Below are 23,774 nucleotides of genomic sequence, written 5' to 3'. Positions count from 1 at the left end.
GTATTATGTGAAGGGGTAAATAACACTTTCTTATTCACTTTCTCCGCACCATTCTTGATTTCACTAACCTCTATCTTTTCCCCCCTTATTTGTCTTTCCCCAGCTGAATGGTCTCAGTCTTTTTAATCTCTCCTCACATGGAAGCAGTTCCATACCCCTAATCATTTTGTTGCCCTTCTCTGTACTTTTTTCTAGTTCTAATATCTTTTTTGAGATGGGACAAACGGAACTCCATGTAGTATTAGCCATGTGGGTGTGCAATGGATCTATATAGTGGCAGTTTGATTGTTTCTGTCTTATCTGTCCCTTTTCTAATGGGTCCTTACATTGTTTGGTTTTTGGTCTGCTGCTGCACACTGAGCGGATGTTTTCAGAGAACTGTCCAGGATGACTCAAGATCTCTTTCTTGAGTGGTAGCAGCTAATTTAGACCCCATCATTTTGTATGCATAGTTGTGATTATGTTTTCCAATGTGCATTACTTTAGATTTATCAACACTGAATTTCATCTGCCATTTTGTTGCCCAGTCACCCAGTTTTGTGAGATCCCTTTGTAACTCTTTGCAGTCAGCTTTGGACTTAACTATCTTGAATACTTTTTTATCATCTATAAACTTTGCTACTTCTCGGTTTACTACTTTTTCCAGATCATTTATGAATATGTTGAACAGCACTAGTCCCTGTATAAATCCTTGGGGGACTCTGCTAGTTACCTCTCCACTGTGAAAACTGACAGTTTATTCCTAAACTTTGTTTCCTATCTTTTAACCAGTTACTGATCCATGAGAGGACATTCCCTCTTATCCCATAACTTCTTACTTTGCTCGAGAGCCTTTGGTGAGGGACCTTGTCAAAGGTTTTCTGAAAGTCCATGTACACTATATCCACTGGATTGTTTGCTGACACCCTCAAATAATTCTAATAGATTGGCGAGGCATGATTTCCCTATACAAAACCAGTGCTGACTCTTCCCCAACACATCGTGTTTATCTCTGTGTCTGATAATTCGGTTCTTTAATTTCAACCAGTCTGCCTGATACTGAAGTTTGGCTCACCAGCCTGTAATTGCTACGACTGCGTTTTGACCCTTTTTTAAAAACACAAGTAGTTCTACAATTTCGCATTTGAATTCCTTCAGAACTCTTGGTGAATACATTCTGGTCCTGGTGAATTATCACTGTTTAATATATCAATTTATTCCAAATTTACTCCTCTACTGATACCTCAATCTGGGACACCTCCTGAGATCTGTCACCTAAAAAGAATGGCTCAAGTGTGGGAGTCTCCCTCACATTCTCTGCAGTGAAGACGGACACAAAGAATTCATTTGGCTTTTCTGCAACAGTCTTGTCTTACTTGAATGCTCCTTTAGCAGCTTGATCATCCAGTGGCCCCAGTAATTGCTTGGCAGGCTTTCTGCTTCTGATGTACTGAAAAATTTTGCTGTTACTTTGTGTGTCTTTCGCTAGTTGCTCTTCAAATTCTTTTTGGCTTGCCTAATTATACTTTTACACTTGACTACCATGCATGGGCTTTTGGCTGATGAAGGGGGTGGGGGGGATTTTACTGACTCTCTATGGGAAGCCTAGTTGAATACTTTAATTGACATTGAATCAATTTGATTTTTATATTTTACTACTCAATGAGTGCACTGCTATTTTGTGCATGCCTTAAGTCTGATAAGCACATTTAAAATATACCCTGAAATAAAAGAAAATGCATACTAAAATGGGCTATGGTATATTACAGCTACATTCACTTATGAGGCTACGTCATTTAATAAATTAGGCTGTTGTATATGGTAACGGACTGGACACTTCAGAGCAGTGCAGATATGTCAAGTTAAAAGTAGAGACTCACCTGATTCGTAAGCTCTCCCCATATGGCAGGATAGAAAAAGCCACACATAAGGTTCGTTTAGCACAGATTAATACTATCCTGAAAGCAGACAAGAAAAGATTAAAGTGAGAACTGAAACAAAAGTTTTCTGCAGCTATAAAACATCAGCCTTGCTAGCAACCCTGTAGTTTCCTATGAAGTGTGCACACACAAAGATTTTTCTTAAATGGCTTCTCTAAAGAACCTAGGATGGTTGTGGAGTTTATATTAAAGAAAACAACACAAAACCAGAGGGCATTCATATAAGGCTGAGGCCCCACAGGATCAAGGTGTGTAAAGTTCTCAGGAGAGCCAAGAGTGACTCCCATCTTGCAAAAACAACAAGGAGTCCGGTGGCATCTTAAAGACTAACAGATTTATTTGAGCATAAGCTTCCGTGGGTACAAACCCCACTTCTTCAGATGTTGCATCTGAAGAAGTGGGGTTTTTACCCACAAAAGCTTATGCTCAAATAAATCTGTTATGGTCTTTAAGGTGCCACCAGACACCTTGTTGTTTTTGTGGATACAGACTAACATGGCTACCCCCTGATACTTGTTCCCATCTTGCAGCTGCTCAGAGTGTTTAGCAGCATGAGTCAGCCACTGTACATGGACTTTTAAAATAGGAAGATAATTTTGTAAACAATATTTGTAGTCATGCATGCTACCACTACCTCAGCAAGCCTATACTTCAGAACCTATGCCGAGCACCTGCTGTTGTCAGGAAACAATCCATCCTCACATAAAGCATCACACAACAGGCCTTCCTCCCACCCCCGTCAGCCATTAGACATTAATTAAGTAATAGCCAACATGGATTTGTTGAGAACAAATCATGCCAAACCAACCTAATTTCCTCCTTTGACTGGGTTACTGGCCTAGTGGAAGGGAGGAAAGCAGTATGTGAGACATCTCTTGATTTTAATAAGGCCCGCAGTACCGCATGACATGCTCTTAAGTCAATTAGGGAAATGTGGTCTAGATGAAATAACTATAAAGTGGGTTCATGACTGGTTAAAAGACCATACTCAGAGTTGTTATCAATGGTTCACTGTTGAACTGGTGGGATGTACATAGTGGGGTCCTGCAGGGGTCTGTCTTGGGCCCGGTAATATTCGATATTTTCATGAATGATTTGGATAATGGAGTGGAGGGTATGCTTATAAAATGGGTGGATGACATAACACTGGATGAGGCTGTAAGCACTTTGGAGGACAAGAATAGAATTCAGGATGGCCTTGACAAATTAGAGAATTGGTACAAAATCAACAGAATTAAATAAAGAATATCACACTTAGGAAGGAAAAAAAAAAATCAAATGTATAGATACAAAGTGGGAAATAAATGGCTACGTGGAAGTACTGCTAAAAAAGGATCAGGGGGGTATAGTGGATCACAGACTGAATGAGTAAACAGTGTGATGCACCTGTATGAAAGACTAATATTCTGGGGTGTATTAACAGGAGTGTTGTATGTACTACACAGGTGGATATTTCTCCCACTCTGGTTGGCACTGGTGAGGCCTCAGCAGGAGTACGGTGTCCAGTTTGGGCACCACACTGTAAGAAAGATGGGGACAAACTGAAGAGAGTCCATAGGAGAACAACAAAAATGCTCAAAAGGTTTAGAGAAAAGCTGACCTAAAAAACTGGTATGTTTAGTTTTGAGAAAAGATGGCTGATGGGGGACTCAACCACAGCCTTCCAATGTGTTAAGATCTGTCATAAAGAGGACGATGATCAATTGTTCTCTATGTCCCCTAAAGGTATGACAAGAAGTAAAATGGCTAAATTTGCAGCAAGGGAGATTTAGATTAGATATTAGAATTTTTTTTCTAACTCTAAGGATAGTTAAGCACAGAAATAGGCTTCCAAGGGAGGTTGTGGAATCCCTGTCATTGGAGGTTTTTAAGATGAGGGCTGGACAAAACATTTGTAAGGGTTGGTATAGGTATACTTGGTCCTGCCTCTGTGCAGGGGGCTGGACTAGATGACCTCTTGAGGTCCCTTCCAACTCTACATTTCTATGGTTCTATTGATAGGGGATACTTGGCTCCTACATAAATCACTTTTCCACCCCCCAGTTCTCATAGAGCTTTACAAGAAGTGGGTACAGATTATCATCTTCATTTTACTGCCCAGGAAACTCAGACACAGAGAGGTTACGTGACTTGCACAAGATCATACAACAAACTGATGAAACAGCCAGGAGCACAACTCGGGTCTCCAGACTTCCATTCCATTCCCTACCCCCTGGAGCATACAGCCTCTCTAATTAGCTGGAGCTAAGGACTACAGTCTAGTATTAAATCTATTAAATAGAAGTAAATAGAATCGTTGAGTTTACTCAAATTTCACAAATAAGAACGATCAGATTTTTTTTTGCATTCATTCTCTCCACTTCAAGAGCTGAAGTCACTAAGTTCTTTTCCGACCCAAACAATTCCCAGGTGTCACATTGCTCAACTATCTGAGGGTCCATGTTGGCTTTTACCCTCACATATCTTAGCAGGCAAACTTGTACGGGTACATTTTACACTTAGAAATAGATGTATATAAAATTTTATAAAAATCTTATTCCCCTGCCCAGTATATTTTAGATGATACTGCAGTGTCCAAGAATCATATCTTTGGATAAACCAGCCTATTTCCCCGACTCCAACATTCCTGTGTGTTAAGCTGTAATTATTTGTGACCCAAATCTGCCAGCCTTACACATGTAAACTGGTACTTATTCACATATATAGCCCAGCTGAACTCAGAAAGACTACTCACATGAGTTAAGTCCTACTTCATGCAAATAAGGGTGTCAGAGTCAGATCCCAAGTGAATATAAAACATTACCTGCTATTCTTTGTATCATATTGTCTCATATTCTTGATGAAGTGCATCTTCTTCAAGCTTTTGTGTCTTGGAGATCCAGACGTGTGCTTGGTTCTGCAATTAAAAAGAGTTATAAAGTGATCTAAAACAAAGATGTAGATGTTATGATCAGATGGCGGCACTAGCATGCAGGACCTCAGATATTCAGCTTTGAGGAGGGTGGAGGGAGGAGAGGACTTGCATGCAACGAGTTAAGATTAATGCTGCTTTTGAAAAAGTACCTTCGTACACTGGCACATTCCACTATGTCTTCTAAAAATTCTAGAGAGCAGCGCTGGGAGATAAAACGCCTTCTGTAAAAATGTACAACACCATGAAGAGTGAACAATATTAGTTCATGGCCTTTGAGATAGGAAACTGCAACAGAGAGCTATGAAGTCTTAAGATATTGTACTTCTCACAAAAGATAGCTGAAATATTCAAACCTCAGCATCTTTAAACTTCTGAAGAGGCCAAGAAAGTTCCCAAAGCAAGCAGTTTATACTGAGTAAAGGGGTTCATCTTTTTAACAAGTTGGTTCTCTTAACAAAAGGTGTCATTTGACTAATCAAAATACTTAATATATTCTGTAGAACAGAAAAGCCTGCCTGCAAGTTACCACTCTTCAGGAATCTTTGCAATACAAGTTTAAAAGACCCAATGAGAGGTGTGGGGAAAATCCCTCATCTGGGGTGGGAGGGAGAAAATAAAATTTATCTCATAGCTTGTGTGCTTTTCCTCAATTCAGCAAATAGGACTAGTTACTTTCCCTGTGATACGAGTTTAGATAAACTAAAAAAGCCTTCTTAAACAACAGGTCTGGCTCAATAAAAGCAACAGAAGTACTTTAAGAAAACTATAGAAAGGGCTATTAAAGAGGAAGCTTGGGGTACTTCATGCCCATGTAAAATTCTAAAATGGAAACATGGGGGAAAAAAAATCCACGAGAAACTGAGATGGTGTAATGTTAATGGTGTATCACATTAACATGGGGAAAATGGACCTTGCCCAGAGGAATAGATTCCTATTGTCAAACGCTTAGATCATTCATTAACCAGTGAAAATGAAAACGTGATCAAAGATTTTGAAGCTATATACTCCATAAGAATGATGTGTTCAGACCCAAATGGCACTAAGAAGCCACCTCCAAGTAATAGTACTTCACTGTAACTATTAATATTCTACATCTTCTCCCTCTGTCTTAGTAGCCATAAACACCCCGTGTACTCAGATATTTGAGTTTTTCTTCTGTTCTTCTTGAGAAGGTGTCTGTTAATTCTGTAATATGCACGGTCAGAACTGGATTAATTATATCAAGAGAAGCCAGTTTAGAGACTGTACTAGACAAGTAAGGGGACACTGGTTTAAAAAAAGTTTGGTAAGATTTTAAAGACAGAAAGACAATGGAGTTTCTTTAAAAGTATAAGCAAATATCCCTGCATCCCAGGGGAAACAAAATGACAGCAGTGTTTACTTTAAGAACTATGAGAAGCAGCAACTGGTTTTCTTCTATCAAGACTAATTCTGTAATTGGACATACAGAAGCTAGATATTCTCTTGCACAGCTGGCTCTTATTGACTAAGTATTTTCAGTTAGTCTACTTTTAGGAATTCCATCAAGCACTTAAAAAATAAGCAGCTACACACGTTGGTAAATAAACCAGAAAAAAAGACTAAAGGTCAAAATTGAAAGACAGGAAAAACCCCAAAAAACCCAACAAAACAAAAAAAAAACTATGTCAGCCTGCATTATTATTTGGGTGCCTGAATAGATGTATAGATAAGGCCAGAAGGGACTACTGTGGTCATCTAGTCTGACCTCCTGTACAACAGGCCAAAGGACTTCCCCAAATTAAAAACTACAGCATATGTTTTAGAAAGACATCCAATCTTGATTTTAAAATTGCCAGTCATAGAGATGTCATCACAGCCCTGGGTAAATTGTTCCAATGATTAATTACCCTCACTTAAAAATGTGCACTCTATCTTCCATTGAATCTTGCACTCTATCTAGCCATTGAATCTGTCTGCTAGACTGAAGAACCCATCATCAATTTTTTGTTCCCTATCTAGGTATTTACTGATTGTAATAAAGTCACCTTTAAGCCTTCAGTTTGCTAAGATGAATACGTTTAGCTACTTGAATCTATTACTATAAAGGGCTTTTTCCAATCCTTTAATCGTTCTTGTGACTCTTCTCTGAAATCTCTCCAATTTTTCAACATCCGTCTTGAATTGTGGACACCAGAACTGGACATGGTATTCCAGTAGCCATCGGACCCAGTGCCAAAGACAGAAGTAATATAACCTCCTTACTCATACTTGAGATTCCCATTTATACATCCAAATATGGCTTTAGGTGTCTAACTTTAGGCACTTAACTTTGGAAGTAAAAATGTACTTTTAGAGAATTATAAAAAGATGAAGACAACAAATTTTGATTTCCTCCTCCCCACCCTTGTAGTTACTTTTCTCAACTTCTTTAAAGGTACTGTCAGAGCTGCTGATAAAAATGTTAGTCCAGTCACACTTTCAAGTAGTAAATAATCATCATGTAAAAGTTGCAACTATACAGTGCTTTTCCTGCAAATGCAAGATCTGCAATTTGCATGGTAAGCAAAGACCCTTTATGATGAGAATATCTGCATTTCTATGTTAAATCCTTACCAGTTTTTCCTACTAAAGTAAAAAAAAGTGTCACTTGTAATAACTGTACAAAGAGAAAGTCTCCAGGAATAGCTCTGCCTACATATTAAGATACCCTGGATAACTATTTATTTTCTGTAGTAAGAATTCCAATTAGTAGTTTGCACTTCACTATAAAATGCATCCATCCACTTTGTCCAAATTATTAGAAAACTAAATGCCTTCATACATTGCTGAAACCCAGTTAAAAAAATAATAATCATGATTTACCATTCGTATCTACTTTTTGTAAGAGAGCGTCAAGAGACCCAAGACAAACTACATTACTGTATGCATTTTTCTCCCTTGGCAGTAAAGGGCATCAAAAGCAAATGTGATTAACAACTAATTATGGCTTAAGGAAATATGTAATGACATTCTCCAATACAGAACTTGGCATTTTCACTAGAAAGCAAATCTGACATCTCGAACAACTCCACTAAGAGAAATTAAGGTGTTCTCTGGAAAGAGCAAAGCTCAAGCAAGCACTCAGCTGAAAAATTTGAGTCGCTCCTTGTATACAAGAATGGAAAGAATGTTAAATCTTCTCATGTGTGAGTTAATCAATGTTAGAAACGGTCTTTCTAGCCAGTCAAATGGCTAGAAACTTGGCACGTCCACGGGGAATGGATCACCTGTAGTCCCCAAGGTCCTCTGCCAAAATTGCAGTTTTAAAACATTTCTTTGTATAACTCTTTTTAAAGTAGTTTCAATCCTACTCATGGTTATTTTGGAGCCATCACAGCCACAAACATGGCTACTGCAGTGGTATTTCAGCATGCAACATCATCCAAGATAGACAGGTGTCCACATAAATCAAACAATTCCTGGTGTGCTGAGAAGGCCATTACACATGATGCAACATTCTCAGATCTGGAATTCAGCCCCTGACCTAAGTTTAGGAAACGTCACAGGACTCACGCTGTAGGGTCTACAGCAGCGGTACTCAAACTGTGGGTCAGAACCCCAAAGTGGGTTGCGACCCCATTTTAATGGGTTGCCAGCGCGGGCATTAGACTTGCTGCGGCACTGGGCCGAAACTGAAGCCTGAGCCCCACTGCCCAGGGACAAAGCCCAAAGGCTTCAACCTTGGGTGGCAGGGCTCAGGTTACAGGCCCCCCACCTGGGGCAGGCTCAGGCTGCAGTCCACCCTTGTGGGGTCATGTAGTAATTTTTATTGTCAGAAGGGTGTAACAGTGCAATGCAGTTTGAAAACTCCTTGGGTCTACAGCATCAAGCCCATCAGGATGTGATGAAACACGATTAGCCCCGTCCCCCATTAATTTGGTTTTCTCCATGTCTAACAAAACTCGTACAGACGTAGATTGCTGATTCTATCTGTGTGTGTGTGCGCACATACAGGTGCATGTGTGGTGGTGGTGGGGGAATAGTTGCATAAAAGGGTGTTGGTTTAGCCAATTAATACAGGAAGACACAATCCCCACCTGTAGGAATCTATGGCCAAAGCCACCTTGGTGAAAGTGTAGAGTACCACAGGGATATGCAAATACAAGTTCTCCTTGCTTGGCTGCATGAAGCCCACTTAAAAGGCAGGCACCAGGAAGGAAAGAGCTTGTTCTTTATTCCAGGAAGGTCTGTAAAATTAACTCTCTAGGATTATGAAGTACAGCGAGAATATCTGCTTCCTGGAGATAGCACCTGTACTTATTGCTCTGAACATTATGGAAAGATTCAAGGTTTTGGTGTGTGTGATATATTCAGCATGTTTAGGAGGGTAGCACCAAGTCCTCTGTATTAATTTTTAAAACATCAATAGATGTTGGTTAGAATCAGCAAGTCTAAGTGTCTCCAAAACCTATTTATTTGGATGCTTAGTGAGAGGTATTCTCCATCACTAGTTATGCTAGGGCAGAGCAAAAAGGTCTTGGGCTCACTTTTGGATTGTCTACTTGCATTCATGTCCAAGTGGTGGCTGGGGAGCAAATGCTAGTCCCACTTGCCATGCCCAACTCCAACCAGAAGAGGAAAACCACCTGTTTGGAAGCAGCCAGCCCACCTTGGAAGGTGCATTTTCAGAGCCTGTGCAGGATAACAGGAAGCATTACGATAGTGAAGCATACTGCTCTGGGAAAAACTGGCCAAGTCCACTAATGTTTAGATGTTGAAAGGAGAAGGGCCTCACACTCACTGTCTGAAATTGGACCATATAATTCACAGGAAATCAGATCTGCTGACAGCCTGCTTCTGCACTAGGAGCAAAAACCCAGACACTACAATAAGAATTTCTAGTCAGATTTGCTTGGTTCAGTCTTCCAAACCTCTGGCTTCTGCCCTTAGCCCCTACTTCAGTTTGCTGGGCTTGCTCTGAACTCATGTTTCCTGCTTGACACATTAAATGTGAAAATTAAAGCAAGAGGAACCTCACTTTAGGGCCAGGGGAAGCTTACACAACTGAAGTTTATTTTTTCCTAAATAAAATAATCAATCTCAGTCCATTTGACTCAATGTTAGGAATGGAGAGAGCACGTGTCTAGGTGATCCACTTTAAAAGATTGCATTTTGACAAGAAATGAAAAAGGTGTTTGCATTAATACCTTCCTCTGTCCCTCCCAAGCTCAGGAACTTGATGATGTGCTTTGCCTGCACACTGAAGAGGTGTCAGGAATACTACCCATTCTTGAATATCACAAAGCTTTACTTCCCACAGTTGCAGTTTCTTGAAGTTGAGAAGGTCAGGAAGAGATATCTGAACCAGTACACACAGAGAAACACTACAGCATAGGAAGATCCCACCCCATACTCTGAACCACAAACAATACAACCCGAGTACTGAGGTGGAGGAACAGATGGAATGCCTACCACTGTTCTAAGTGCAAGATCAAGGACTGGGTTAGTCACTGCAGACAATTACTGCCTCAAATCTACACCCAACTCACCTGAGCAAGGAGGGAAGAGGTCAGTGGGGGCGTGAAAAGAAGCTAGTTAAGGACAGATCAAAAGGTGGAAACCCAACTCTCTTCAGCTCTTATTCTTAAAGTAGCAGGAACAAATCTCCTCCCATTCCCTTTCATTTTAAGAATGCGTGTATTTATGTTGAAGATTCACAGTTTGTTCTTTAAGCTGTAGATTTTTGATGACCAAATCATGTTTAAGCTGGTGAATGCAACTGTCATCTTGACAATTCATGACATTATTTCCTTCCCGGTATCTCCATTGGCTTGCATATTACTGCCACGGTATGTGAATTGATTCACTTCCTGTATTCCTTTGCCTTCCAGTGTAATGTCTCAATTGAGTTGGGAGTTGTTGGGGATCTCATTGGATTTGTTTTTTTGTAACCGATTATTAACCCCATCTTTCTTGCAATGCTGTTCAGCCTTCAGTCTTTGTTTGCATGTTAGTTCAAGTGTCACTTAGAAGGGTGTTATATCAGCAGAAGTATACTAAAAGATTTAGATTCTGTTAAACCATGGCCATGTTGGATCCATCTACACTTGTTCTCATAATGAAGTCAATAGCAAAGCCAAACAGGAGAGGTTCCTTGTTTGACATCAGTGTCCATGTTAAACTATTCCCTCAAGTCTGTGTTCACTTTAACTGTGTATGCTGCACCTTGATATGCAGGCTTGATGATTGATGATAATTATTTCTATTGCCATACGATAATACAGATGTGCCAGAGTGAACGGCAATGGAGGCTGTCAAATCCTCTCTTAAAAATCTATGATGACAGGTTTCAGAGTGGTAGCCATGTTAGTCTGTATCAGCAGAAAGAACGAGTACGTGCCACAAGTAGTCCTCGTTCGTTCTTTAAAAAAAAAATCTATGAAGTTTATGAGGAGTGTGTTTTGCCACTTGATGCTCTCCTTCAATGATTATTCTTAGGGTGAAAATGTGGTTAAGTCATGATCTTCTGGGTGGAAATCCAGCCTGCTCTTCCCTTAGCTTAGCCTCAACTGCTTCCTTTATTCTCAGAAGCCTTTGCCTGTCATTGAAAGGGAGTACAATATCTTGCCAGATACTGAAGTCACCTAGGTCACCTTGCTTTGGTATTTTGAATATACAGCCATTTTTCCATTGTTCTTGAGCCTCTTCTTGATTCCACGCTTTGTTGAAAAATTCAGTGATTTTATCAATGGTGGTATCACATTGTCACTTCCCCAGTGACTTGATCCTCACCTTCTGCTTTAAAAGTTTTTTACTGCATCTTTATTTCTTTGTTTGTGATGCAAGATGGTCTAGTTCTGGGTGTTCAATTTCTCTGTCAAAATCACCAATAGCTTCCTGTAGTGCTGGTTAGCACTTCTTAGAAGTGCTCTGTCCATCACAGCTGTTCTCGTTTTCTGTTAGGGTTTTTCCTCTGGCTGGAGTAAACTTGCCAGTTAGAACACCGCTGAGTTGATTTACTACCACCTTTTTTAGCAGCTGCTTCAGCATTGTTGGTGATGACAGGTTTCAGAGCAGCAGCCGTGTTAGTCTGTATCCGCAAAAAGAAAAGGAGGACTTGTGGCACCTTAGAGACTAACCAATTTATTTGAGCATAAGCTTTCGTGAGCTACAGCTCACTGCATCCGATGAAGTGAGCTGTAGCTCACAAAAGCTTATGCTCAAATTTGTTAGTCTAAGGTGCCACAAGTCCTCCTTTTCTTATTGTTGGTGATGTTATCTAATAGTTCCTCGTCTCTTCTCATACTGCTTTTTACTGCTGTATCTTTTGTTTTATACCAATGTTGTGTTTATTCTTTTTCTGAAAGCGTGTGAGAAGTTTGCTTTATCTTGTTAAAAAAGGTTACAATATACTTACTGGGGAAAAGGTTATATGCTCTCATGTTCAGCACGGGCTCATGAGAATTTCAGGGGGAGATTAATGCTTGCACCTCTCCTGATATACGGTGTTTCCCACAGCAGTAGCAAAGTGAAACAGTTTGTACAGCAGCTAGTACAATGAGTTCCCAAGCACTACTAGAATTTAGGCATGATACAGGATCCTTGCCAGTTTCATGGAGCTTCTCCTGTGGGGAGGGGAAGAGAGCAAGAAAGAAAAGGGGGAAGCATAAGTCCGATACTATTGTGGGGGGGAGGGAAGAATAGTTTCCCCTACTTACAGTCTCCCTCCTGCGCCAAGCAGTAAGAGAATTATGTTTACCTATCTGCTCTCACACACATACCGTAGCACTTCAAAAGCAGGAGCAGTGGAGTCAAACTCACTAGGACCAACATTAGTTTCACTCTGTGGGTCTGCTGGAGAAGAGCTCCTTTGTATTCAGCATTGGCACAGAATAATGCTTTGTCTACACTACAGAGTTTTGTTGACAAAACAGTGGAGATGTACACACTACAATGCTCCTTCCGCCGACAAAACTCTCCTACTTTGCAGACAAAATAAAACCACCTTGACAGAGACAGAGCTTTTTGCAGAAAAGTTATATCAACAAAGTGTCAGCATAGACACTGCGCTTGGTTATGTCACTGTAAATGGCCTCCAGGAGGTGTCCCACAATGCCCATCTGGACCACTCTGGTCAGCAGTTTGAACTCCACTGCCTAGCACCCAAGTACACAGGCATCTTCCCTTCCCCCTTTAAAGACTGGGAATTTTTGAAACTCCACTTCCTGTTTCCTCAGCCTGGAGAGCTCACATTGCATCTTCTCAGCTGACCACAGCAGCTCCACGCAGCAAATACTCTCCTGCTTGGAATACACCTGAGTTGCTGGATCTGCTGGTGCTGTGGGGAGAGGAGGTTGAGCAGTCCTAGCTCTACTCTAGCCGTAGGAACTCTTCTCGTGGCATGTTGGATAAGGGCTACGAACGGGGCACAAATCAGTGCTATGTGAAGATAAAGGAGCTGAGGCAGGTGTACCAGAAGGCAAGGGAGTCAACACTCTGGTGCTGTGCCAAAGACCTGCTGCTTCTAAGGTGCCATTCTCAGTGGCAGCCCCACCTCCAGACCTCCAAAAGCCCCCTGGATACTTCCCATTGATGCTCGGTTATATGAGGTAGAGCTGTCCTTGGCTTTGTATATTCTAGAGGTGGGTGAAGGGATAGAAATGTACAAGACTATCTGTGTTTGTGTGTCTTCACAATCCTCTGTGCAGATAACCACAGCACACCAAGATTTTCACGGGCATCCTCCGGAGAGATCTCTAGAAAACTCTTCTGGAGGTACCTGCCAGTCCTCTCCAAAGGTTCCTTGGCACAGCTGCTTTGTTCCTTCCCCCATTGTAGGAAGCGTTCCCACACCAATCAGCAACCACTTGTGCAGGGACCAAAGCAGCACACAGGCGAGGAACATAGGGACCTGGTCTGAAGCCACACGCATGCAGGAGATGCACCCTTGCATACTCTCAGGAGTGAAATATCAACTTCAATGACCCACGCCTGTGAAAAATTGTGGCAGAATTTACAATATTGTCCTTAATCACCAGCAGTGATCCCCTTAAAAAAACAGAGACTCTTTGCCCCATCTTGAGCACCCCCCAGATTGCTGTATAGAATGACACATTACTGGCTCTCATTGTCAAAATGGTGCCTCAAAGCCTCCCTGATTCAAATAGCTCCCCCGTTGTGCCCTTTAATAGCCCTGGTATTAGCTGCTCAAAAAATCAGTCGCCAGGTGATCCACCTCTGCGCTCCACCCCAGGAGAAACTTTTCACCTTTAGCGTCACAAATATGGGGTGCACAGCAGACTACTACAGCCATTGGAATATTTTTCTCATTTAGGTCTAACCTCCCATAAAGGCAATGCCAGCATGCTTTTAATCTGCCAAAGGCACATTCTATGGTCATTCTGCACTTGCTCAGCCTATTGTTGAAGCGCTCCTTGCTGCTGTCCAGATTTCCTGTGTAAGGCTTCATGAGCCACGGACGTAAAGGATATGCTGGGTCTCCTAGGATCACTATGGGCATTTCAATATCCCCTACTGGAATCTTCTGGTCTGGAAAGAAAGTCCCTGCTTGCAGCTTTCTCTACAGGCCAGTGTTCCTGAAGATGCGTGCATCATGCACCTTCCCAGATCACCCTGCGTTATGTCAGTGAAACGGCTGCCGTGATCCACAAGCGCCTGTAATACCAGAGAAGCACCCCTTTCCATTGATGTACTCAATTGCAAGATGGTCCAGGGCCAGAATTGGGATATATGTGCCATGTATCGCCCCGCTGCAGTTAGGGAATCCTATTGCCACAAAGCCACCCACTATTTTATGCACACTGACAAAAGTCACAGTCCTTCATAACAGGATGTGATTAATGGCCCTGCACATGTGTTAACGCAGCCCCAACGGTGGACTTCCCAACTCTGAACTGATTTGCAACCAAGCAGTAGCAGTCTAGAGTCACCAGCTTCCACACAGCCATCGCCACGCGATTCTACACCGAGAGGGCAGCTCTCATTTTGGTGTCCTTGCGTCATAGTGCTGGGGCGAGCTCCGCATATAGTTCCAGAAAGGTGGCTTTTTTTTTTTAAATATCCGAAAACTCTGCAGACACTGCTTGTCATACCAGACCTACATAATGATGATATCCCACCACTCAGCGCTTGTTTCCCAAGCCCAAAAGCAACAGTCCACTGTGTGCAGCTGCTCCTTGAATGCCAAAAGTAATCTGGTGTTTCTTTCCATGGCACACAACAGGCCAGGTATCTCTGATTTCTGTTCATATTGGGTGCTCATGATATACTGCATCACCAGCCATGGTGTGTTCATAAGAGTGACCACAGCAGTGAGGATCCATCCATTCAGACATAGCTGGTGGGCGCACAGTAAATAGGGGCCATTGAAAAATGCCACGAAACGCAGCTGGAAGGCAATTAACTTAGGAGGAAAAGCTTTCTGGCACATTGCCTAGATATTAATTGCTTTGTTCAACATTGTTCCTCCTTGAAGAGCAGTAGACTTTTCACTTTAATCATCAAAGAAGATGCATCAAATTAGCACAAAGGAATGAACTATAAGTTTCTGTACAAAGTAGAAAACTGGATTAGAAACTAGTGTTAAAATGAATAATAAAGGGTAAGAGGGACTGAACTGGTTGTAGGAGATATGCTATTTTTATTATCTATATATACACACACGCGCGCGCCCTACAACTAACAATTCCAGTTTGGCATGTGCTGTTAGGCTCTTGTCAACACAGCAATGACACGGACCATATAATCTGACACCTATTTTTGAGGGGTAAATTGGGGAAGAGAATGAGGGCGAATGGGTAAATGTATTAATTAGTGCTGTGAGATGCTATATTTAAGTCATGGTTACTACTATAAAAAGTTCTAGAAAATCTATATGTTCATTTTAATGATTCACTTGTCAGGACATAGAAATCCACATATATAATGAAGACTTAGCCCATGAAATTTAATGGCATATTATACATTGGATATAAATGTCTAACTTCAGGAAAAATAAAGCTTCAACAGTAGTTCAGTATCAGCCAAGACCAGCTACCAACAATTTTTCAGATTCAATAGGTTGAAGCTACCCCTCACTTTTAAAAAAAGGGTCCCCACATAGCCCTTCAAAAACATGTCTAGTACAGAGAAACAGTTAACTTCATTTAAGAGTGTTATAGTCAGAAGCCAATGTGTAGTTCAACTATTTTGGAAGTCACTCCTTAGCGTTACCGTACAGTTACATACCGGTTAGGGTATCTGTTATAAACTCTTCGCTAAGGATGTGCTGGTGGAGCAAGTTCTCTTGAGTTACTACTATTGTGAGGGGCATATCATTGGTAGAGACCAGTGGAATGGCAGTCATTTGAGATGCTGCAGCTCCATGATCACACAGTTTCTAGAATCTGAACTGCACCAGATTCTTGACTTCCTCCCATGTTCAGTGCGACATTAGCTTTTAGTTTATCATGCCATGTATTGGAGAGACACTGTTCAAAGGATAAGGGCAGAGGGGGCTCATCCACTATCCTAGAAGGATATTAAATGCTAATGCAGCCAATATTTCATCACCTCTCTAACATGCCAGATCCTTTTTGAGGATGCTCTAACGAATTTGTATTCCGAAAACCCATTTGTGGCTAATTTACTTATTATCTGGTCAGAATTAATCTACATTTAAACACGTATTCCACACAAGAATTCAGCTTCTTAGATGACACTACAAATTAACTGCCATAAAAGGAAAGCAAGTTATTAGTTTGTTCTTGCTTCCATCACCGTGGAAGCTTAACTTGTGACAAATTAATGTTTGACATTTTTAAACCATCCATAACAGACAGGAGAAAGTCCAAATAGAACTTCATAGAATTGTAGGACTGGAAGGGCCCTCAAGAGATCTAGTCCAGTCCCCTGCACTCATGGCAGGACTACGTATTATCTAGATTATAATATCCACCAACTATAATAATTTAGCAAAGTTTCATCAACCACCAAATGCTTTATCAAAGAGATGGTTTGCATTACAACAGGAAGTTCAACAAACTCGGCGTCTGGTGAACCATCAGATGGCAACTTCTACAGTCATGGACTCTACTACAAAGATACCCTTACTTCAGTTCAGAAAATTACTTTCCTTCTGAGTTCTTCAGTGATACAGCGAAAGGATTTAAACGCACACTCTCCCTATCTCCTCCAAACCATGATTACCTTTCAACTGTTTGACAGAACCTAAGACAGGATTATCACGATATTAAGGTGTGAAATTACCATCATTATGCATTCACGGACAAAAAATTGACCTAGTTGTTTGTGCCTGTGATTGCTAATTCTGTCTATTTAGATTGGCCAAATCACTTTGGTAACCAAGCACAATTTGTACAGCTAACTATGGTAACTGCAAGCTCAAGTCATGTAACCAATGGAACGCCCAGTTTTAAATTCTGCACACAATAACATAGTGAAGAAATCAATTTTAGTGACGATATTGACATTCACTTTAAGTCAAGTTTCACTAACTGTTTACAGCTCAATATTTGCATCATACGTCATTCAAATTGGATGTACAACACTGAGAACTAGACCAACCATGTGTATCTCAACCTCTATTATTACGAGACTGATTACAGCCTTCACAGGCAGCCTTTAAAATTGTATGAATGATATAAATTGGTTCCACACAGACAGCGATGTATTTAAATAGTCAAACTTCTCTCTTCACCACGTCTTTTCTGCTTATCTTCAGTTATTCACATAGCTGAAGTTGCGTAATTTAGATCGATCCCGCCCCGTAGTGTAGACCAGCCCTAAAGCTCTGACAATCATTTGCTCCAAATACAAGAAAAAAGTTACAGCGAATACCAGGATCACATTTCACTACTATATAAGGCGTAATGCTTAGAAATAACATGCTCAAAGTTCACTGCATTTCATATATCATGTAGTTTTGGTGCTGAGTGTGTAGACAATTCAAGGATTAAATAATGCTTTGCAAGTAAGTATTATGAAAGCCATCTGTTGTAACAAAACCACCAAAATGGCTGTCTGCAGTCCTCTAAAGCATGCCTAGTGTTCTGAGAATTCCAACTATTCCTCAGAGAGCCACCATCACATGCTGGGAGAGATATAACTTATCACTAAAACTCCATTAAAATGCCGTGTGCTTTTTCTGCCTTTCCTTTCCCATTTCTGCCAATTTCCATATATATAACTGAAAATTCTCAAAAAGAAAAGGAGTACTTGTGGCACCTTAGAGACTAACAAATTTATTTGAGCATAAGCTTTCGTGGGCTACAGCTCACTTCATCGGATGCTCAAATAAATTTGTTAATCTCTAAGGTGCCACAAGTCCTCCTTTTCTTTTTGCGGATACAGACTAACAAGGCTGCTACTCTGAAACCTGAAAATTCTCAGATTGACTCCTCCTCTACAGTACAATCCATTCAGTCTGCGTTGAAGACACAGGAATGAGGCATCTTTGACCAAAACAAGCAGCAGCTAGTCAGTTATAAGAGGAAAGTCTTGTGGTGAGATGGCAGTGACAGTAAATGAAATACAAAGAAAACATTCTTTTTTAGTGAAATGCATATTTGCCAGAATGGATATTTGTTTTGGTTACCAGAGACAATTCACATGAATACACTACTGTGAAAGCCAACTTGCACTCCGCTGGTAGAATAAATGGTTGCTCATTCACATCTCATTAAAAGAAAAGCACCCAATACAGTAGAACTGCAGCATCTCCAAGCATTTGACTGAGAAAGGCACTTGTACGCAACACATTTGTAAAGAGATTTCATTCTAGTTGTTTTATACAAAACCCCACCATCTTTCCATCAAACCAATATCCCCTACCCTCTAGACCAGAGGTGGGCAAACTACGGCCCGCAGGACCATCCCACCTGGCCCCTGAGAGGAGGGTCGGGGGGGGAGGGTCGGGGGGGGACAAGGGGGGTTGGATAGGCATGGGAGTCCCGGGGGGCCTGTCAGGGGGGCTTGGATAGGGGGTGGGGTCCTAGGGGGCGGGGGTGTGGATAGGGGTTGGGGCAGTGAGGGGACAGGGAGAGGTTGGATGGGGCAGAGGTTCTGGGGGGGAGGGTCAGGGGACGGGGAACAGGGGAGGTTGGATAGTCGTGGGAGTCCCGGGGGGCCTGTCAGGGGTGTGGATAGGGGGTGGGGTCCCGAGGGGCGGTAGGGGACAAGGAGCATGGGGGGTTGGATGGGTCAGGGGTTCTGAGGTGGGCAGTCAGGGGGCAGGAAGTGGGAGGGAGTGGATAGGGGGCGGGGACCAGGCTGTTTGGGGAGGCACAGCCTTCCCAACCCGGCCCTCAATACAGTTTTGCACCCCGATGTGGCCCTCAGGCCAAAAAGTTTGCCCACCCCTGCTCTAGACCAGCGGCTCTCAAACTTTAACAAGCCAAGGACCCCCATTTTGATTTTAAATTTTTTGTGAACCCCCAAGCCCCACCCCCACTCTCTCTCTTCTGCCAAGGACCCGACCCACCCCACCTCTTCCTACCCCCCCGCTCATTCCATCTCCCCCTCCCTCAGTTGCTTGCTCTCCCCCACCCTCACTCACTTTCACCAGGCTGGAGCAGAGGTTTGCAGGAGGGAGTGCGGGCTCTGGGAGGGAGTTTGGGTGTGGGCTCTGGGCTGGGGTGCAGGCTCTGGCCAGGCAGCACTTACCTTGGGCAGCTCCCAAAAGCGACCAGCACATCTCTCTGGCAGCGGCTCGTAGGTGGGGGGAGGAGGAGGGAGTCTCTGCGTGCTGCCTCAGCGCATAAGAACAGCCCCCACAGCTCCCATTGGCCGCAGTTCCTGGCCAATGGGAGCTGCGGAGTCGGGGCAGGGGCAGTGCATGGAAATGCTCTGGCCCACCCCTAGGGGCCACAGAGACATGCCAGCCACTTCCGAGAGCAGCACGAAGCCAGGGCAGACAGGGAGCCTGCCTTAGCCCCACTGCACTGCCAGACTTTTAGTGCCTAAAATCTCCCAGTTTGGCTTCAGTAGCCTCCAGGAGATACAGGAAGGGGGAGGAGTTGATCAGCGGGGCTTGCAGACCCCCTGGAGTCCCCTCGGGGACCTCAAGGGCTCCACGGACCCCAGTTTGAGAAATGCTGCTCTAGACCCACACAAACACAAGGTTCTAGCCTCACCACCAACCCTGGTTCTTTTCAAACTCAAGTCCAGATGCCACCTTTTACCTGCTAGCACCTAGAAAGATTGCTGGGAGCCAGTATTTCCTCAGGCTAACACTGGGCATTGGTGCTCTTGCAAAAACTGTTCTTGCACCGGTGCAATTGCAAAAATGGGATTTACAAAGCTATTTAGATTGCACTGATTCCTCTGAACAGCACTGGATGAAAGACAATAATGTTAGAACCTTCTCTCCAAACCCCACTGCACCCCACACTGGCATCTATGTAGGTCTGTCCATACACAAAGCATAGGACACATATTGTCACATTATTGGGGTCACTCAAAATACAGATTACATTTAGAAATAAAACTTAAACAAAACAAAAAACAATTTATGGCCTCAGCGTGGGACACGCTGAGAATAGTGCTTGACGTATGTGTCACATTAAAAAACTATGTTAAAAGGATGTTATTTAGGATTATGGTTGCATGGCAACTGTACTTCTGACATTTCCCCAACTTTCAAATACTTGACCTTCTTTTCAACCTAAATATTCTTTTAGCTTGTTCTGAATGCAATTTCCTAGGGTTTGTTTTTTTTTAAAATGAAGGAAAATGATTAAAAACAAGGTTATATACAATTGTAACAATCTTCCCATCATGCAGCATAAGCAGCATTTGAACTCTGAATCCTGCAGCTGAGGGTTGATCTTCACTACGGGGAGATGGACACTGCTGCAGAAGGGCTCAATTTATCGTGTCTAGTGAAGACCCAGTAAATCGACAGCAGAGCTCTCTCTCTGGTCGACCCTGGTACTCCAGCTCTCCAAGAGGAATAGGGGAAATCGACTGGAGAGCGTCTCCCGTCGATGCACCCTGGTGTCTTCACTGTGCTAAGTCGACCTAAGCTACATCAACTCCAACTACCTTATTCACGTAGCTAGAGTAGAGTAACTTAGGTTGACTTACCCCCATAATAGTGAAGACAAGTCCAGAGACTTCTACCACTTAAGCCACAGGACTATCCATGTCCACTAGCAGCTGGAGAATGTTGCTTTCTCAGAGGTGGAAATGGGCTGCTGTGATCATGTGCTGGGTCTGAGGAGGGGTGCATCCAGCCCAACTCTTCCCCCACTACCGTGCCAGCAGCTCCCAATGAAATGTGCGCTACTGCTTTGGCAGCAGTGCGAGCCAGGCCTCAGAATGTTAAGCTCAGTTATCACCTTGGCTTGTTGTTAAAGCTTTCTAGAGGAACACACACCACACAAGTGTTGTTTTAAAACACAAATTTACCTCTCAACTTGAACGGAATTTAACAGGACAAATAAAAAGCACTTCTCTAACCCTTGCTGGATTTTGAAGGCCTGCTGAAAACAACGACTGTGTTAAAACTTCTCAGGAAAAGATTACCAGAATCTTTTATAATGAAAAGAGTTAGGCAACCTAAATATAGGGATTGTTACCAGCGCCCCCAGTGGCTCACTAACGCATGGGCCCTGGCCAATTTGGGAGCCCCCACAGGAGCACTGGACCCTGGGTAAAGGGGGGGGGGGGAGGAAGAAAGGGGGCGCACCGGTGCCGGAACTGCGGCCCTGCCTCTGACCAGGCTGGAAACCGGAGTCAGGTAGTGGTGCCTGAGGGAGCCCAGCCCACTGTGTAGAGCCCCAGATCCTCTGCCTGCCCTAGATGGGGGGCAGGGTGCCCGAGAGCAGCCCCCAGCCTGTGTCCCCACTCCCCGGGGCATGCCGCTGCTGCTGGGACTGAAGGGCGAGGGATCCAGTCCGGCTTCTTGCCCTGCCCTTCGGGCCTGCAGACACGCTCTGCGGGTAGAGGAGGCCCTGCCCCAGCTGGGAGGTTCACTGGCTGCGAGGAGCCGGGCAGGGAGGGCTCCTCCAGTGCAGCTCCTAGTGCTCCTGGCCCAGCCTCAGTGGCTACTGCACTCTCCCCAGGCTCACTCAGCGCTTGCACCCAGCTTCAAGACTACCCGCGCTACCACCTGGGCTTTGTGCCCGAGGCAACAACCATGCGTGGCACTGCTTCTCCTGTCACCTCTAGCCCAAGGCTTGCAGTTTGTGGGGGCAACACCCCTCGCTCCCCCCCCCCACACAAACTACGCCCATGTCGATGCTGCTCTGCCCGATGCTACTACGCCCATGTTAAAGAGTGGGGGGGATGACCCCCTACCTTTTAAAAAGTGTGGGGAGGCATGGCTCCCCTAACCCCTCCGGTTCTGGCCCCCCTGAGTCCCCCAGAGTGTTTTTTTTGTGCCTAGGGCCATAATAAATCTTAATCCACTTCTGAGCGCACCCTATAATTTTTTAAGGGCACAGATTTGGGGGATGAGTGTCCCTCTACTATAATTACTTTGTTTACAAGATAACAATTAAAGACCTTCAATTTAACATCTGCTTTCTGAGGGTAAAACTGTAATAGCAGTTTACAATAGACCATAAACTCAATAGCTAGAAGCCAAAGATTAGCTATGTAGGAGTTTAAGAGCTCTACATTTGAAGAATGCCAGAATGTTTTTAGCTCAGGGCAATCAGTACGTAGTTACCTGCTTTATCAGAAATACTCCACGTTTGTTACACAATCTAAATTTCATTATGTTTGCTTATGTGACTGAGGACAAAGCATTTTTAAACTCTGAATAAACCACAGAGCCAAAATATTTCTATGAAGGATCACAGGCATCTCCAGGCATGCTTAGCTTGACAGTTTCACAGCTTTAACTATTTGGGAAAGATATACAGGGTAGATGCTGAAGTTTTATTCCAGCTAACCAAACAATAAAACCATTTATTCAGGGGAAGTTTATAGAGCTACAGAAAAGACACTGGCTAGCTGATGCTCTTATTGCAAAAGAGGTCAGAGAGCCAATTCATATTTGTAATTTGAAGGAGCTCTCTGAACTGGTGGTAAATAACCTGCACTACCTGCCTCATCCCCCTATTAGTGAATAGCTGGCAACAAATGGAAATACACATCCCAGTGTTATTAAGCTAACACTTCACATGGACTGGTTTTATGATCACCCACAATAACTTCCCATATCCTATGTCAACAGTATACAGCAGCACTGGGGCATGCAATTCAAATATAGACAAGGTGGAATGGCCATCAGTTCAATCAGCTTAGCAGTTGTAAGTTTGAACAGTCCACTTATCTGCAGTTATTGAGAAGAGAGACTCCTGCTCTAAAACTTGTTTTGGTAAAAAGCATCTGACAGTCTAAACATTGACTCATCACACACACACACACGCACACACAGAGTTCTCAGAAACGGTACAACTGTTGCGTACCAGGAAGACACTAGTTCACCACCTCAGGTTTCTTGGGGAAAGATATTCTTTTAAAGGTGAATTGAATAGATTTTATTTTAAAAAATAAACTGAGATCCCAAACAGATTTCAAAGCTAGAGGATACATTTTAAAACACAATGCAGTAAAAACCTCACTAGTTTGCTGAGTAGGGATGGGGGCAGAACACTGAAAATCACTGAATGCTGTAAGTTCTCAAGTAAGCTGTTAACCTCCCCACGAATACTGCATTACTACATATATATTGGACAATTATAATTTATGGTATTTCAACAAGTATATTTATAGCAGACTACCGTGAAAATAATGAAGTCCTGGTCACATGAGACCTTGCTACAGAATCTGCTAGGATATTTTTGCTGAGAAATTGGGATGAAAACACCCCCATTTTTTGTTGTAAGTTATAAAGTGTTTAGATTAATATTGCTCATGAGTACATATCAATTGGCAGGGTTCATTTTTTACTGTCTCAGAAAAGGGCAAGGATTTCACTTGTATTGGTTTCACTTCTAGCAGTGGTTTCTCCAGAACAGGGGTGATGCCCT

General features: G+C 42.8%; 1 protein-coding gene across 2 annotated transcripts in view; it reads right to left on the bottom strand.

Annotated features, from left to right (window-relative positions):
- Window positions 1–23,774, bottom strand: part of CABLES2 (Cdk5 and Abl enzyme substrate 2) — a 43,896-nt gene that overhangs the window by 13,908 nt on the left and 6,214 nt on the right. Inside the window, exons 2-4 of one of the 2 annotated variants that reach the window (XM_037915547.2) lie at window positions 4,983–5,054; window positions 4,723–4,815; window positions 1,860–1,937 (exon numbers count right to left, since the gene is read on the bottom strand). In XM_037915547.2, coding sequence (XP_037771475.1) covers window positions 1,860–1,937; window positions 4,723–4,815; window positions 4,983–5,054 — 243 coding nt within the window. The remainder of the gene's footprint in view (window positions 1–1,859; window positions 1,938–4,722; window positions 4,816–4,982; window positions 5,055–23,774) is intronic. The other variant, XM_037915548.2, reaches the window with a different exon arrangement.

This window comes from Chelonia mydas, chromosome 13 (assembly GCF_015237465.2).
Source record: "Chelonia mydas isolate rCheMyd1 chromosome 13, rCheMyd1.pri.v2, whole genome shotgun sequence".
Taxonomy (NCBI): domain Eukaryota; kingdom Metazoa; phylum Chordata; order Testudines; family Cheloniidae; genus Chelonia; species Chelonia mydas.
This window is presented reverse-complemented; position numbering and strand designations above follow the sequence as displayed.